The 17,087-nt window shown below is 43.6% G+C and overlaps 3 protein-coding genes across 4 annotated transcripts; 1 reads left to right on the forward strand and 2 right to left on the reverse strand.

Moving 5' to 3' along the window:
* Nucleotides 1-1,743: 1,743 nt before the first annotated feature.
* On the reverse strand, nucleotides 1,744-6,953 carry znf687a (zinc finger protein 687a). The gene is made up of 10 exons (XM_068756761.1): nucleotides 5,073-6,953; nucleotides 4,365-4,620; nucleotides 4,021-4,223; nucleotides 3,749-3,933; nucleotides 3,457-3,633; nucleotides 3,222-3,384; nucleotides 2,856-3,098; nucleotides 2,659-2,771; nucleotides 2,469-2,568; nucleotides 1,744-2,369 (listed from the first exon to the last, which is right to left on the reverse strand). Exons 1-10 carry the CDS (start codon nucleotides 6,951-6,953, stop codon nucleotides 1,767-1,769), a joined length of 3,924 nt encoding a protein of 1,307 aa, XP_068612862.1. The 3' UTR covers nucleotides 1,744-1,766.
* A 587-nt stretch (nucleotides 6,954-7,540) lies between these two features.
* Nucleotides 7,541-13,622, reverse strand: LOC137915694 (26S proteasome non-ATPase regulatory subunit 4-like). 2 transcript variants are annotated; one of them, XM_068758830.1, is made up of 10 exons: nucleotides 13,591-13,622; nucleotides 12,932-13,072; nucleotides 12,738-12,852; nucleotides 12,370-12,456; nucleotides 10,946-11,014; nucleotides 10,601-10,816; nucleotides 10,293-10,401; nucleotides 9,569-9,706; nucleotides 8,225-8,280; nucleotides 7,541-8,140 (listed from the first exon to the last, which is right to left on the reverse strand). In XM_068758830.1, the coding sequence occupies exons 1-10, from the start codon at nucleotides 13,614-13,616 to the stop codon at nucleotides 7,970-7,972; spliced, it is 1,128 nt and encodes a 375-aa protein (XP_068614931.1). In that variant the 5' UTR covers nucleotides 13,617-13,622; the 3' UTR covers nucleotides 7,541-7,969. The 2 variants fall into 2 exon arrangements, with proteins under 2 accessions (XP_068614931.1, XP_068614932.1); XM_068758831.1 differs by having other exon boundaries at nucleotides 8,035-8,140; nucleotides 8,236-8,280.
* Nucleotides 13,623-14,466: 844 nt separating this feature from the next.
* Nucleotides 14,467-16,207, forward strand: LOC137917707 (C-reactive protein-like). Its single transcript, XM_068760431.1, has 4 exons — nucleotides 14,467-14,487; nucleotides 15,090-15,147; nucleotides 15,473-15,575; nucleotides 15,652-16,207. The coding sequence occupies exons 2-4, from the start codon at nucleotides 15,090-15,092 to the stop codon at nucleotides 16,163-16,165; spliced, it is 675 nt and encodes a 224-aa protein (XP_068616532.1). The 5' UTR covers nucleotides 14,467-14,487; the 3' UTR covers nucleotides 16,166-16,207.
* The last annotated feature ends 880 nt before the right edge of the window (nucleotides 16,208-17,087 follow it).

Here is a 17,087-nt window from a genome sequence, read left to right on the forward strand (position 1 = left end):
CTGCAAACACTACTAAATAACAGTAGATAACAATGCAAAACCAGAACTTGCATATAGAAACGTGTGTGTTTAAATACTCTACCTATTTTACTGTTGCTGCTGTAACTTGGAATTTTCCCTTGCTGGACTAAAATGAATATTCCATCTCATTTTATGTCATTCGTTCATCCAACCCAACATTGAATATATACATGCGTGTGTAGAGATCCAAAGGACAAAAATACATGTATACATTGTAGCGCTTGAAAAAATGCAAGGAATAAATCCACAAATCTGACCCAAATATAACATTTTATTTAATTTGAAGTATGAAGTATTGATTCCAGTTATTTGTGTTGCCCAAGGATTATTGTGCACCACTTCCTGAAGCACAATCTTAACTTTTAAGATTGTTATAAATATAAATCTGCATGCTCGCTGAGATAAATCAGTAACAGAACACATATTAAAGGACAGGTTAAAAATATTCAGGTCTCAAAACAAAAACAAAAGACGTATGTATTATATATGTACATACTGTCTGTGGACTGAAAGCGTTAACGTCGCAGTATTGACTCCATCCACCCAAACGGGTGGTGAGGAGACTCATCCCACAGCATTATGAACAAAATGATGGGAGAAAACATTCCTCATGCCAACGAGCTAATCTTATCAGTAGACTGAGTCACATATAATAACAGGGAATCTTCCAAAGAAGGAATCATGCCAGTTCAAATTTGTATCTTCATGCCAGCATCATCCTTCCACTAAAGATCAGATTTGCTGAGGCCTCCAGTGGTGAGCAAAGTCAAAGTTGTCAATAAAGGGAAATGTGTGCATTTAAAGTCTGGAGTTAATCTAGAATGTTGCCTAAAGATGCAAAATGCTGTAAAATGCAAAAACAAGCTGAAAGCATGAGCACAAAACAGTGTAATAAACTAAGATGGTAAACAAACGAAACAAATATCTTCAAACCAAGATTTAAAAAACAACGATGCAGGAAACCCGGCATCGTTATCAGGGTTTCAATAACATTTCAACGTTATCAACAATCACAGTTCTTGTTAGGAACGTGACTCAGCGTTAAAAAGGTTACCGTCCAGATCAGAATGTCACTTGATGCAGTATTAAGTGAGGAGATCATCACTGCCCATCTTACTGGTCTACGTGACACCACACACGGGCAGCGAGTCCTGATATCAGATGTGCAGCATCAGATTGCTTTTCAAGGTCCAGAACAGAGACTGGAATCACTTCTTACTGTGGATGTGGCAGCCACACTAACTAAGCAGATGATTTCCTGTGTTCCTCGCGCTGATGAAAGCCAAGTCAACACGACTGGACGCTCGTGTCCAGTCCTAAATTTGACTGCATCGTAGATTAAGATTATCACGTCACTATATTACCGTCTAAACAAATAACGAAGCCCAAGGACATGAACCTGACAGTAACTTTAGAGAAGCAGACACATAACTTGTGTATGTGCAATTGACCAAATTAATTCTGTATTTTAATGTTCAAAGGTCTGTTTTTCAAATAGAAACGCTCACTTTGAAATTGACTTCACGTCATATTCCTCTTTTACCAGGTTTTAACCTGGATACAGCCTTAACGGCGTATCCTTACTGACTGAATTCAAGATTACATCCCGAGTGTCAAAAGCAGGTTAGTAGAGCTGAATCAACCAGTCACATAAAAGACTTGTGCCAGACTTTGGCTAAATTAGTGCATAGCTCTGATGATAAATAAGGCACTCTTTTCCTTTCTCGTGCCCCCCCCACCCCCCCTCAGGCAGGCTTTCCTGTGTTCCTCGCGCTGATGAAAGCCATCCCGTGAGTTCTAAAGTGCGTATTCAGATCTGAAGCCTTTTCAAATCGTTTGCGACACACCTTACAGGTCAAAGAGTCCTCTTCGTCCATCGCCTGAGGGGCGGGCGATGTTGCTTTGGGACCATCCAGTGAAGTCAGATCCTCTTGGTTCCTGTTGTTGCCATGGGAAGGCGCTGGGCGCACGCTGAGGGACTGCTGGCCGTCGGCGTGTGCGTTTCGTACTTTGTGGGTAATGAAGCGATGGCGAGCTAGGGAGGAGCCAGATGTGAAGCAGGCGCCGCACTGCAGACACTGCTGGCCGCTGGTCTCCATCGCCCCCCGCCGGTGTTGGCTGATGTGCTCCAAGAACGACGCCTGATCCTCCGCGGTGAAGCCGCAGGGGCCACAGCGGAAACCGGACTCTGGAAGGGGGTCCTGGCCAGAGGACTGCAACTTCTTCACTGGACTCAACCCCACTGCGGATTCATCGTCAGGCTCCAACTTCACAGCTCCTCTCCGTCTGGGGCGAGCCCCTAACCCGCTGTCCTGTTCTGAGGAGCTGTCGGCATCATCTCTGCCTCCCTGTGAGGACGGGACATCAACGCTCAACTTCATCTTCACTTTGTTTCCGGTTTGATTCTTTATAGGAATGCAAGAAATACAAAAACAGCGCCTTACCACGGGCGTGTTCTGGTCTCCTTTGTCCACGCCGTGTCTCAGCTGAATGTGCCTCTCCAGCATCACTCTGCTGCTGAACATTTTCTTACCCTTACTACACAAGCTACACAACAGAAAAACAGAAAATATTAAGAATAATATCAAGAACTATTGTTCTCCTCCTCAAACCAGACAGATAAGAGGAGGCACTTACTGGCAGAAAAAGCTCCGGTTTGTGGCTTTATGTTTGTCTCTGATGTGGCGTCTCATGCTGGAAGTGGTGGTGAACGAGCTCTCACACTTGTTACATGGAAACTTCTTCAGAGTCTGCACAAGACAAGCACAGTAGCACTTTGACCGAGCTGCATCCAGTAACATGTGAGACAGTGGGGAGATGGTGGACTGCCACACCTTGCCATGCTGCACAGCCATGTGGCTGATGTAGTCCTCCCGGTCTGTGTGCCGCGTGTAGCAAGTTGCACACTTCCACCCCAAGGGGTTCGTCATCCTCTCTCTCTTCAGTTTCTTTTCGGCGTGCTCGACCATCCCTTCCTCTACATCTGAGCCCGCCGCCGTCAAAGCTAGACGTGAACCCGAGGGAGTAGCTGGACGTGAAGGTAACTCTTGTTTTATTGTGAGTCTTTTATTATGGCTCTGAGGAACCGAAAGAGCAGAGTAAATAAAAAATAAAATAAAGTGTGAGTGGAAGGCAGATGATTTAGTTATGAAAGACTGAGCTCGATGTAATTACACTACCGCATATAAAGATAGACGTACCTTGAAATGGTCCAGTAGTGAATTCCTCTGGGAAAATAACTTGGTACACTCGGGGCATTTGAACACATGCACTTTCTGATTGGTTAAATGAGTGTCAAAGTGGATGTACAGCAGGTTCCTGTTCGTGAAAACTGTGTCACACATGACACATTTATAAATCGGCCTGTGAAGAGATAAAACACGGTCACGTCACTGAAAATATTTTTCTCATGAGAATAATGGTGTGTGTTTATACATGGTCTGTCCTCCAGTGAGCGTCGGATGCTGGGCTGTGATGTGATTCTGTATGCTGGGAGCAGACTTGAAGGCCATGGGGCAACTGGGGCATTTGTGGAACATATCACAATGAGCCTGCTGGATGTGGGACTTCACAGAGTTGAGTCCTCCAAACACCACCAGACAACTAGAACATCTGCAGAGGAAGAGAGGAACAAGGAATGTGTGCCAATATGAATACAATTCACGAGTGCACCACAGTGCAGCACACTTTTTCACGAAATGAACGCATGCATAGGAAGATCTCCCACCGGTATCCGATGCGGCGTGCGAAGTGCAAGCAGGTGTCCTCCAGGTGCGTTTGCAACAGCGGCTGGTCGGTCAGGCCTCCACACTCTGGGCAGATGTGTGGCGACTGGCCTTGGTGGATGCGTTTATGAGCTGCTGCACTGCAGCTGTTGGGCAGGAGCATGGGAGGAGAACACTCTGTGCACGACTGGAGTGGTCAGACAAAAGGGCGTTAGAGTTAGTGAGGAGCTCATGTTAATGACAAAACCTCATGACCTTTTCCTCAAAGACTCACAGCAGTTTGGGTTGCTTTGATTTCCTGAAAATGATCCGCCACCTCATCTTTGCTGCTGAACTGAGTCTGACACTCGGGGCATTTATTGCCGACGTGCAGCACTACCTCTCGTTTCTTGTTGGATACTAACTTATGCGGCTGTGGTGTGAGGTTTTGTGTGGTTTGGTCTAAAACGGATGATGATGATGATGATGATGATGCACCTGAAGCGGAGAGCAGAAGAAGAGATAAAGAGAGCTCGCATCAGAAACCAAGGAAGAATATACATCCACAATCACACGCACGTCTTGAAATCACATATAGAAGTACGGCTAAATGAAATGACAGAATTAATGTTCACGAACCAACTGCTGCAGATTCCCGCTGGCCAATCATCTGCTCAATGGGTACAGGCTTCATCACCAAGTGTGAGCACTGCATGATCAGACCCCTCTCCTTGTGCTCTCTGGCGTGCAAGAGCAGGCTGCACTTGTTGAAGAAGGCCAACCGCTTGGCACAGTGATTGCAGGTCACCTCGATCCTCAGCGAGCGGCGCGCGTAGTGCCGCATCAAACTCTGCTCCAGAGCGAAGGCGTCGCCACACTCCAAGCAGCGGTAACCCTGCAGGGGAACGGGCGCCGGTCATTCATAACGGGCTACGAGCAGGAACGAGAACGATGAAATGCAATGCCAGGAGAAGAATGTGGAATGATAAAGGAAAAAGAACGATCCGCTTTGTCTGTGTTGGTTCTCAATCATCCGGGCTGAGATAAACCAAGAAGAGACTCGACTGGACTCGCCTCTTGGATGAGAGCACGTCAACATATATATCATCATAGTACAAGGAAACAGCGTTTTGCTAAATGAAACTCAGAATAAATTCTTACCCTCCTCATAATTCAATAACCGGTACAAAAATAAATTCCTTTAAACTGGCAATTTCACGTCAGTTAAAAACTTTAGACGACTCGACGTTTGGCAGGCTTGGATGAAAAATAATGGTTTAACTAATAATGTCGAATAAATACCTGCCACTTGATTTTTATGCTAACTGGCTAATCATGCAAACTAACCTGCGCCGGTAGATGGAGCCCCCACTCCGCCGGAGGTGAGCTCAGGTCTGGCTTGTAGCTGGGCAGCGGGTTCCTGCTGTTGAGGATCTTGTTGAAAGCTTCGACCAGGTTGGTCTGACTCTTGGATATAATGGCTCCCGTGCTGTTCACGATGGAAGCCGGCCTGCTGCCGCTTTGAGGATGGAGCTGTGAAGTTGCGGGAAGCGTCACGTCCAGACTTTTTGAGCCCGCGTTCTGAAAGCTGATCCCATTTGCACCGGCTCTGGGAAAGGAGACGGAGACGGAAGGCAGGGCTGCCGTTTTGGTGATACTAACGGCCGTGGGGGAAACATGATGCTTGGTGTCCGCTGCCACTTTGTCTTTAAATGCACAGTCATCTTCCGGGAGCGTCGCGGTTGCAGCCGCCCGAGATTGTTGCGCGTCTCTCTTGGATCTCGTGTTGCGTTCAGATGAAGGCTTTGAGCAATCCACACCCTTTGTCGTGGCTCTTGCATTTTTTTTCGGTGCAGCACCACTCGCAGCCTTTGTGCTGCTGGCTGAACTCGTTTTGATTTTAACTTTGAGGGGATGCAACAGAGTTGCGGCTGACGCTTCCTCAGTGCAAGCGCCACGGTTTTCCTCGTTTACATTTCCTTCATCTCCAGCCGCCGGCTCTCTCCCCTCCTCAGCGTCGTCAGGCCTGCCCTCCTCTCTAGAAGCACTTTCCACGAGTTCCTCTTGGTGAGTCAAGTCCTCGTGGTTCAATGCTGGACCTGATGTCTGCGCTGAATCAGGACAGCCGCTCCTTTTGGGGACTAGAAGACCAGTCTCACTGGGTGGTGGGCTCTCGGGGGAGTCCCTCTCTTCGATCACGTGCTCTGGGTATTTCTTCTTTTGCTCAGAGGTAAAGTCCACGCTCACAGATGGAAAGCAGTCCTGAGGACTCGGCGGCTGGGGAGCTGCAGGGGAAACATTTGCAGGGGCGGTGCAGCCCTCTCCTGCAAGCTGGGCTTCAGGTTTTGCTGGAGCCATTGAAGATATATGCGGAGAATGAGAAACGGAACGGGCGGTTTCACCCGACCCGAGAAGCTCAGGGTAACGGATTCCTGGTTTGAAATGAGGAGGAGATGGCGAAAGAGATTCCGGGCTCTCCTGGATCACAAGTGAACTACCTAAATCTGACTCGGAGTCATCTTCATCCGAGTGAAGGTCACACTTCACTCCGGCCTTAGCAGTCCCATTCTGTGGTATCGGGGTCGAAGGACCACAGAGCAGACTCGCGTTGGCATTATGAGGGGGGCGGGGGTCGGCGGAGGAAGAGGACGGAGGAGTTGGGGAGCGATGACCGGTGCTGGTTGAAGATGGGAGGTAGAGGAGGGGATCCAAACTGTGGAGGACGTCTGTAGTGCTCTGAACCAATCCAGCCTCTGGCTCTTCCTCATCATCGCCCTTCATTGCGGACCTAATTGTTGGGGGCCATAACTGTGTGCTGGAATGTCCCTGGTCTCTTGGGACGGATCCCTGGAAGCCATTAGCAATCTGTGGTTCCAAAATTGGCATTTTAGGAGCGCGTTGTTGGGCGAAGTTGCCCAACTTGAGCTGAACGTGAGCGCTGGAGGCCGTGTGTGAAGGATTCTCTGCTTTATCCCCGACGGCCTTCTCCTCACAGGACTCGGAGAGCACCGTGTTCTTCACGATGACGCTGACCACAGGGGGCTCACTGTGCAAGGCGGGGGGGCAGGGAAAGGATGAAGACACCCCGTCTGTTTTAGAAGCATCGGCCCCCACCTCGTCCCGGTCCTCCGCTTCCGGGCTGGATTGAATGGCTTCTTTGGCATCAATGTCTGGAATATCAAAAGCTGCCAGCAAATCATCAAAGTCTGGGGTCTTCATGTCCCCCATTGCCAGCACAAGGTTCGGAATCTATCGATTGAATCAGAACCATTAACATCGCGTTAATTTAAACGTCAACAAACTTGAGCTGCGTTAAAACTCTTACATTTAAAAATGCCCCGGTATCTAAGTCGAACTTTTGTTAGCAACACAGCTTTTGAAATGTTACTTTGTCGATTAAACAAATCTAAAGGGCCGTGTCTGGACAGCGCTGCTGTTTAGCATGCTGAAGTTAGCTGTCATGTTGCAACAAGTGGGCCCTTCAGCAGCAGCTAAATCAAGTTTAGCATGCGTCTGCTAGCCACCGCGCTAACGTCAACAAACTCTCCTGAAGGGTCGCAAACAATTGCGAGCTTCACCGGTGCAACGCGCCGCTTCTCAAGGGCAAACATTCGTGCGTCGTTTCCTAAACCTGAAGATAACATTATAGCTCACAAACATTTGCGTTACCTGCGCGTCAACGAAGTTGGTTCCCGACTTCCCCCTCCGAGTCTCCGGCGCATCAGTTGTTCGTCATCAAACCGCGCGACAATCTTGGACTTCCTCCAAAATGTTCACGTTTAATGTCAGACTTTCAAGTACTCTATCAGAAAATACTAATTTTTCAAATAAGTTGCCGTTCCTTCTGTTAATTGTTGGGGCTGATATGAAGTCGTGAAAGCTTTAAAAAAAAAAAAAAAAACAATCATCAGATTTTGGCTTCCTGCACACAACAAAAAAAAAAAGTATCTTGCTTTGTAATCCCAGAATATCCAAAAATACAATTCCAAGAATCGAACACAACTTATGTTCTGTGCATTCATTTCAGAAGTTTGCATGTTAGAGTACTTGTATAAAAAAATAAACTAAATCAAAACATCACACACAAATCACAGGTCCTCCTAAAGGTAAACAAAGCAAAACTATTGTTTGTAGGATTCTGTTACTGTGAATACATGACTATCGCCACTACACAGACACAGGAAGAACATGAAACCCTCCCATCTGCTTTATTGATCATATATTAATTGTTTCTCTTTGGATGGTCATTTCTTTTTCTCCTCATTCTTCTTAGTGTCAGGCTTAGAACCTGTTTGAGACGCCAGAGATCCCATGGCGTTACGAATGGCCTCATTGTTGGGGTCAACTCCTGGAAGGCTTTCGAGGACGCTTTGAAGGAACTCTGGATCCTGCATGACATCATAGTCCTCTTCATCCTGGCACAGCAACGTGTTATTACTAATCTTTACCAAACACTTTTCGATGAGATAATGACAAAACAAAGGAGGGGTTGTTCTTACTGTAGCCTTACTAGACTCCATGTCGGCACCCGTTTCCATGTCTTCTGCACCAAATTCTACAAGAAAACACATATGGTCCGAGTAGTAAAAATGGGGTTGGCAAACTTCATACCAGGTCTATATGCCCCTGTATCAACAGTGAAACTCTTTTGGGACTCAAACATATCCTTTTCAGCCATGTTGCATGTCTAACTATTCATTACAGACATTACAGAATTTAGTCTCACCATATAAAATACTATAAATTACAATCATATCAGTCTGGTGTCATATGCTGACTTTTGTGGTTGGCAAAAAAAATAATTTGGGAAAAACAATGTACAAAAACTAGCCATCGTTCAATTAATATAGACACAACACAAGGGATGTCTGTTACTCATTTAAAAAAAAGCCCTGCTCTTTGTTGGTCAAAATGTGATCCAGCTTCCAGCAGCAAATGTTTCAATCTGAAAGTATGATAGAAAGATCAAGGACAGTCAAAACTGGACCTCGATAGAGAGCTTCTCTCCTGATGGGGCAAAGTATTCAGGACCATGCCATCAGCTGTTGACCTTTAGACTCACATTTACAGTACCGGTATATAGGAAAATATTAGTCACTAAATTTGTAATCAAAAATAGACATGCAATTTTAACATTTATGCAGCCAGTTTCTGAGCACGTCCTCATTTGTCGAATTGTGAACAAATAGAACAAAAATTGCATTAATGTGATTATGCTTTCATCTATCTACAAGATGGATGGATGATTATGCTCCCTATCAAAGTTGACTGATTGTGCAACTGGTCATTCTAACCTGCAGGACTGCAAACAAGATAATACTTCAAAGAACTGTGTGTCTAAAGCATCTTTCAATTAGCCAAGGCAAACAATAAAAATGACATTTGTGCTATTTGCGTCAGGAAATGATTATCCAAGTCAGCAATAAAAAATGAACTAAGTAAAAGAAATTACAATAAAAGTTCATCTGACTAAACTATTTTTTTAAATGCTCAAATACAACATGAACTGTCAGCTAGCATATAAATGGCTTATTGCTATACTCATGTGACACAGCTTGGCTACCAGCCGTAGAAACCCATTTTTAGATTTTGATGACATTAAAGTGGTCAGTTACTGAAAGCTAGGAGTTACAATATGTTTATGTTACCGGCCCACAGACCGGCCATTTCTGGAGATGCTGACTGTAGAATTTGTGAAAACGTGGAAATATTGCTGGACTATAAATTAATCCACAATGTTTTTATAATTGATGGGACACATTTTGGATCGTAGCTTTGTTTCTCCATGTAATCAATATGTTAATTGATGATTTGAAAATTCAAATTGATTTAAACCATCTAACCTGTGCCTGCCCCCTGCATAGACATCTGCAATGCATAGGCAATCTGCTCATCTTCTGTCATGCGGCTGAAATCTGGTAAAGTAGGTGTGGGCGAGTATGAATGCGTAACGGACATCTTCAGCAGGGCATCCTCAGACTCTGCAAAAGAAAGAAAATGTTTCATGAACTCAAATGAAGGGTGCTGTAATCTAATTAGTAAAAAAGATGTGCTGAAATTAGGATTGATGATAGTAAATCAGTATTTTTACAATACTGCCCCCCAAGGGTGGAGCTGTTTGACTCCTGCCCACCTCTTTGGCCTCCTTCAAGACGGCCCTAAAAATACACCTTTCAGGGGGACAGAAACGGAGATAGTCATCACGACTCTCTCCGGATCAATCCCCCCCCCCCTTTTTGTCCATCTACATTGTACATATTATGCGTCTTTTTAATTTATTATTTTGCATCTGTGGACTAATTTATTTTTAATTTATTGTTATTTTGCATCAATTGAGTAATTTAGTATTAGTTTTATTGGTATTGCTAAATGTCGATGATTTATGTACGAAGGACTTTCAACGGAAACAAGACCGCAAGGGCTTTTTTGAAACGCTCCTCTTAGACAGGATGTTTGACCGTACTTGTACTGCAATACATGCTACTGTTTGACTGTACTTGTACTCTAACATTCTATCTAATAAATATATTCATCATCATCAATCATGTAGGTGAATATTTTGCAAACCATCTGCAGCAGAGGATGAAACGGCAGCTTCAGCAGCTAATGCAACCGCTGATCTGCGAACTTCGTCCTCCTGTCGTTGCCTCTGCTCCTCCATCGATACCCGTAGAGCCTTGTGATGATCAAAAAAATAGATCTAACCAAAAACAATATCACAGACCTGCATTCCTTTAAATTCCCCAAAATTAAATTTCTTTAATAGCAGCATTCACCCCAAAAAATATAAATTGAGTATACCAACTTTACATATTGCAGTGACCTACGTACTGAATAAAGTCATGACATTCATGAGAGAGCTACCATGATCTCACCAAGGCCAGCTCTGGGTCGGCGCTTGGATCCACTCCAAATTCAAAGTCACTGGCACCTAGACCCAACACTGCACCACCCTCCCCAGCCAGGATGGGCGAGGACAGCAGGGCGTCAGCCAAACTCGGGCCTGGGGGCACAGTGACCAGGTGGGAGCCTGCGCCCTCTTTGCCATTCAGTGTGTTGATAAAGGCAGTTAGCTTCTCTGTGTTCATTTCCTGCAGACATGCAAAAGAATTGCAAACATGTAAGTACAGTATAAAACCATTTACAAAACGACAAAACTAAACAGCAGCATACTGGATATGCAAAAAAGGGCGTGTGAGTGTGTGTTGTTGCAACAATACCTCCTCTCCAAAGTTAATAATATCCACATTGACCTTTTCCTTCTTTAAACGCTTTGCCATTTTGACTAACTGCAAAAAACAGAAACAAATATTCAATATATTGTGTTGGGTCTGAAATATATGAATTTATGGGTTAAATGAAAAAGAAGCAAGCCGATACAAAAAACAGAAACTGAGCAAATATTCTTTTCATCTGGCCTCCTCAGATTTGAAAGTTCTGCTTTTTGAATATTTCTATTTATGTTCAGTTCGTTGATTCTTTGACCGACTTGAATCAACTAAATAATTGTAAATAAAAAATGTTATGTTGCTCTGGTGTCTACAAGCAAATTGTTCAAAGTACACTCAGTAATACCGTCTATTTTGTGTGTGATGAGGAGTATACTCTTCCAAGAAGATGTCAACATAACCCTCAAACCCTGATTCCCAACATCAGAGTCACAAATATACTTTTGACTCATTTAAGAATACGAAGGTTCAAGGTTACTTTATTTGTACCCGGAGGTAGACTTGATTTGCTGTGAGATGATAAAACATCACATATCATTCAAACCAGCAAACACATATAAAACTTACACAACCGTTAAAAGTGTTCAAATAACATTTCATCAGCCCCAATAACCAAGATGTCATAAGAAGGTTTGCTAACCACAATAATAAAAAATAACAAAAACACAAGATTAAGACTATGATTAAAATTAAACCCGATAAAAAGATGAAGGATTAAAATACATGAGGAACCGCAGACTAATGCTTATTGAGCAGACTCACAGCAGTCGGGACAAAGCTATTTCTGTACCTCTGAGTTCGGCACCTTGGCACCAAAAACCTCCGCCCAGAGGCCAGAGAGACAAAGTGACCGTACAGGGGGTGCAGGTCATCCCGTAACACGGAGGAGGCGATCCTCTGCACCTGCCGACTGTACAAGGATGCAGCGCTGGTCTGTGCTTCACCAAGCGGACGAGTTGACCATTTAACAACTAGAAAACGACAATCAGAGATTGCAGACCCTCGCCTCCAAAAGACTATTCGATCTTGCGAGACAGTAAACAGGACTTCCGGATCAGAGGAGCCAAACCTGCTCTAGCTTGCTGCTCCGGAACGTACTACAAGACTCCTTCTGGACTCTTTTTCCCATCATGCCATTCGTGTCCTTCCCTCTTAAAGTGGCAGTTTACAGCACAGGCACAATTCCAGATGTAAAAATAATTCTAGAATCTGGATCCAGATCCGGATCAACGCCATTCTCGGGGAGGGCCGAGCCACAGACAGAACCTTGCTTGTGTAAAATTTTCAAGTCGATTGGGTTCCTAGTTTTTGAGTTATGCGCTCGGACAGACAAGCAAACAGACAAACATACAAACAAACGGACCCAATTGCAATACCCTCGCCTCCCCCTCGGCGAGGGTAATGACTCGGCTTACTTCTTTCTCGTTGTCCTCAACAGGGCTGCCAACAAATGCAATAATGCGCATCTTGTGGTTTTTGCCCTGTCTGTGATTCAGAGCCAACTGCAGGGGGGAAATGAAAAATAACTTACAGACGAAATATATTTCTGACAAACGGGACAAATCGTATTTATTTTGTCATGTCTATCCAGATAAATAATGGGTGTATTTAATAACAAGCTGTGTATAACTGTAGCAGTACTGCATCAATAAAGAAAGGGAGCAAACAGATTTGGGTTTCACCAAGTTTGCCATGGCTCGAATAGAAAAATGTCTGCTCCGTGCCTAATTCCAGCAAGTGAGGCAGGATAAGACTGACTGAGTGATGAAAGTCACAAACTCACATGTGCCACCCTGATGCCGGTGCAGAAGCTGATGTTTCCGTGAGGCTGCACAGCATGGAGCTTAGACAATATCCTGCCAGTGTCTGGAGTCAGTGTGGTCAGAACCTCACAGTTGCTGCAGAGACATAATGCGTGTTGTTATGCCAACATCTTTTATATGTCATTACACTAATCAAAATCTGGGCGCTTCTTACTTTGCCATTGTGATGAGTCCAACGTTATTTTCAGGATTGGTACGGGTCTTGGAGTGACAAACGATATTAACTGCATCCTGCTGAGCCTGCAGTCTGGTGGGCAGAAAGTCTCCATTTCGCATATACTCACTGTTGTCCACGCTAGCAAAAGTGAGATGAGCAACCAATTAAAAATGTACAATTTGGAAAAATATTTACTTACTCAAGATTGTAAACATGTCAAGGTGTAAAAACATTTACAATAAAAAATGACAATAAATATTTTTTGGTTTTCAACAGAAATGTCATTCAGCTTCTTGAGGACTTGCTGTTAGACAGTAAGCTTTAGCTAGAAAAAGCTAACGCTTTATACAAAGTCATTTTTTCCGACATGGGGAAGCGATAACTGGGCTTTATTTTATTAATTTCAGGTAACACAATTGTATAGAAGCCGAACGTGACTCCACAAATAATGTGAGGAGGAAAAACAAGAGTGGTTGGCTAGCCATGTGCTAGTTGCTCAAGCAGGGTAACGATATATTCGGGCAATAACATGAAATCGTTAAACTCAAAATGAAACAACGAACGAATGTTTCACACAAACTACGTCAAAAGGCGCATAAACATTAACCAATCTGGAAAGAATCGTCCTAAATTGAAACATCTTTCAGAGCCCTTACCAGACCATAGTACTTTCAAGCACCATCTTGTTTGGCGACGGTTCACTACGTCATCGTGCGCTGGCTTATGGGTAATGTTGTTCTTGAAAGACACAAGAGAAGAAATTCACCCGATGCGACTTTTAGAACAGATCAAGATCTAACAAACTGTGACGCAGTGAGCTCCAAAAGTGTTGTTGAATTCAGTCTCACAATAATACATTTTTATATTAATTATTTTTTAATTAATTAATTATTGTGTTCGTACAGATCAAGGTTTTTGCTGAACACAATATGTACACTCAAATGAATGGAATTTAAAATGAAGAAATGACCCAAGTTGTGCATGTCTAATGATACACTACGGTCATTAGCACAATCTAAATTATATTTGTGATAGTATATTAAGTTTCCAAGAATTGGACTTGGAATCTCAGCAACAACAACAAAACTGTCCAGTGTTTCCTCAGGTAAAGATCCTCAGATTTCATTAATAGTATCCTGATCAGGTACAACACTGGATCTAATAGTATCAATGTTGTGCACAAATTAGTCTGCCAATTCATCCTAGAGTGACAATTATTGATTGATCTTGTTAATTCATTAAACTCAGCATTGATAAAAAGGTCGGTGCACCACATAATGTCGTATCTGGACACCCAGTTCCAACTAACACTGATGCATAAGTGAGAAGTCGGTGCTCTTCTTAGGGCAAATGCAGAACATTTTAGGGCACCATGACACGATTAACCAACATCCATGCTGACCTAAAAAAATGTCACCTTCTGTTTGATTTATCCCATGCAACATTCCAAAGTTCTCTATGATGAAAGCAGATCCATCAATAGTTTCATATAAAAGCTGAACAGACAAACTTCAAATAGGGCACCAAGGACAGGAGCCTCACAGCCAGACAAGGTAAGAGACGCTATAAACACGAAGAAATGTTTTGACTTTCATATAGAATTTCTAAATGTAATTACCTCTGTCTGTCTGTTAGCAAGACAACTCAAAAAGTTCTGGATGGATCTTGATGAAATTCAGGAAATGTTGGGAATGTTACCAGGAACAGATGATTGGTATTTTGGTGATGATCCAGAAGAGATCCTGGTTTCTGGATCACTTTTTGTTAACATGGAGATTCAAAATTTGTTCTTCAATATCTCAGTTGATTATTGGCCGATGATTATTGGTCTGATATGCACTATCATGGAAAATGTGTTCTGGATCAGATCCAGAATAACGTTAGGAAAGAAATATGACATTTTAACATTGAAAACCCCATTTCTGGATTCATAAATCAGTTAAAATTACACATCAACCCGATTCACTTTTACTTTTCACGGTTGATGTAGAAAAATACCAAAAAAAATATATAACTGGGGAAGCACGGTGGCGCAGTGGTCAGCACTGTTCAGCAAGCGGTTCAGAAGATGGTTGAATGAATGAATGAAATTATATAAACCCATTGAATTATTGCTCCAATTTGCAGTAAAATCATAATTTCTTAAAATTTGCAGATGGAGAAGCTTTTGCTTTTGATGGTGGTGTTTGCAGTATGTCATGCTGAAACCAAAGGTATGTCGACCATTCAATCCATAAAGATTTGTGTTCAAGATTGTGTTTACAGAATACCGCTCGGATGATTAACCATGACTGGAATACTTATTTGAGTTATTATTAATTACCATTACATGTAATGTGGGTGTGTGAATATGTCTTTATATATGTATGTATATATATGTATGTGTGTGCATGTATTTGGCATTGTTTTATTGTTTTTATTCTTTGTTGTTTACATGATTGAAATAAATAAATAGTCGTTTCAATCACACAACACTTTAGGAAATGTCATCAACATTCTTGCTCAGTCTCACTATATGTTGAATTACATTTTCCACAGATATGTCGGGCAAAGTCTTTGTCTTCCCCAAGGAGGCTATAACAGACTATGTGAAACTCCTGACTGAGAAAAGCAAATTCGATGCTGTGACCACGTGTCTCAGGTAATGAGAAAGCTTTGTATGTGGTTATCTTGAAAATTGGATTGAAATGTTTCTCACAGGTGTCATATATGTTCAGATTCCAGACGGACCTTGACAGGAACTACTCGATCTTCTCTTTGGCGACTCAATCACGCAGCAACGACTACTTGATCTTTAAGACCAATAAGGATGGCATCATGATGCACGTTCGGAATCCTAATACAGTCTTCCAGTCAATGCCATTGACTCCAAACGTTTGGCACTCTTTGTGTAGCACTTGGAGATCTGATGATGGAACGGCTCAACTGTGGCTGGATAACCAGACATCCATCATACGATACATCGCCAAAGGGCCCATCGATGGGAAGCCGAGCACCATCCTGGGGCAAGAGCAGGATTCATATGGAGGGGGTTTCGATGTAACGCAATCTTTCGTGGGTGTGATTACGGCTGTCCATATGTGGGACCGTATAATCGCCTCCGAAGAGATCAAATATTACATGATGCACCGATACTTCAGTCCAGGCAACGTGTACAACTGGGGTAGCCTTGACTATGAAATAGTAGGCGATGTTCGGGTGGCCAGAGAGCACGATGTTAAATGGATGTAAAACACCAAATTAATCAGTCCCTCTGGTTCAAGCCTTCATTATATTAAGCATGTATGTTCTCTAGAGATCATTAAAGTCTCTTCAGACATTGATGGTAGTCCCTGTTTTATTTTTGTCTGAAAACATCTGGAAAAAAACATCTGGAAAAAAAGGATCAAACCCAAGATTTATAAATTGTTTATAATCCTTTAAAACCAAACAGGAAAATATCACCATCACATAACTGAAACATGGATGGAGAGACAGGCAGCACACGTTGCATGAGAAGGCATTTTCCGTGATCCTATGTACATATGCACATTTTATACACAACAAAAATATTCAAGATTCAAGATTCAAGAGAGCAGGGCTGAGAACGCAACCCTGGGGGGTCCCAGTGTTCAGGATCAGAGAGGAGGATGTGGTGTCTCCTATCCTCACCACCTGGGGCCGGTTGCTGAGGAAGTCTCTGACCCAGGAGCACAGCGGTGGAGACAGTCCCAGGCTGTGGAGCTTCAGAGCCAGCATGTCCGGTGGGACGGTGTTAAAAGCTGAACTGAAGTCCACAAACAGCATCCTGACGTAGGTGTTAGGCTGCTCCAGGTGAGTCCGGGCAGAGTGAAGTGTCAGCGAGACGGCGTCCTCCGTGGAGCGGTTCCCCCGGTAGGCAAACTGCAGGCTGTCCAAACCAGCAGGGACGGCGTCCTTGATGTGTTTAAGGAGGATCCTCTCGAAGCACTTCATCACGACCGGAGTCAGAGCAACAGGGCAGTAATCGTTGAGGCAGGAGATGGATGATTTTCTTTGTGTACAGGCACAATGATGGAGGACTTTAGGCAGGCAGGGACGGTGGACAGCTGCAGGGACAGGTTGAAAATGTCCAGGAAAACCCCTAACAGTTGGTCAGCACACAACTTCAGTGTCCGACCTGACACAACATCTG

Source organism: Brachionichthys hirsutus, chromosome 3 (genome assembly GCF_040956055.1).
Source record: "Brachionichthys hirsutus isolate HB-005 chromosome 3, CSIRO-AGI_Bhir_v1, whole genome shotgun sequence".
Taxonomy (NCBI): Eukaryota; Metazoa; Chordata; class Actinopteri; order Lophiiformes; family Brachionichthyidae; genus Brachionichthys; species Brachionichthys hirsutus.

What these genes read in the sequence shown, in the direction of transcription:
- znf687a (XM_068756761.1), bottom strand. Translation starts at nt 6,953, where the DNA reads ATGGGGGACATGAAGACCCCAGACTTTGATGATTTGCTGGCAGCTTTT. An exon ending in GCGGGAATCTGCAGCAGTTG is followed by an intron (nt 4,224 to 4,364) that starts GTTCGTGAACAT and finishes TCTCCGCTTCAG; the next exon opens with GTGCATCATCATCATCATCA. An exon ending in CTCACTGGAGGACAGACCAT is followed by an intron (nt 3,385 to 3,456) that starts GTATAAACACAC and finishes ATCTCTTCACAG; the next exon opens with GCCGATTTATAAATGTGTCA.
- LOC137915694 (XM_068758830.1), bottom strand. Translation starts at nt 13,616, where the DNA reads ATGGTGCTTGAAAGTACTATGGTCTG. An exon ending in TTGAGGACAACGAGAAAGAA is followed by an intron (nt 11,015 to 12,369) that starts GTAAGCCGAGTC and finishes TGTTTTTTGCAG; the next exon opens with TTAGTCAAAATGGCAAAGCG. An exon ending in TTATTAACTTTGGAGAGGAG is followed by an intron (nt 10,817 to 10,945) that starts GTATTGTTGCAA and finishes GCATGTCTGCAG; the next exon opens with GAAATGAACACAGAGAAGCT.
- LOC137917707 (XM_068760431.1), top strand. Translation starts at nt 15,090, where the DNA reads ATGGAGAAGCTTTTGCTTTTGATGGTGGTGTTTGCAGTATGTCATGCT. An exon ending in ATGTCATGCTGAAACCAAAG is followed by an intron (nt 15,148 to 15,472) that starts GTATGTCGACCA and finishes CATTTTCCACAG; the next exon opens with ATATGTCGGGCAAAGTCTTT. An exon ending in GCTGTGACCACGTGTCTCAG is followed by an intron (nt 15,576 to 15,651) that starts GTAATGAGAAAG and finishes ATATATGTTCAG; the next exon opens with ATTCCAGACGGACCTTGACA.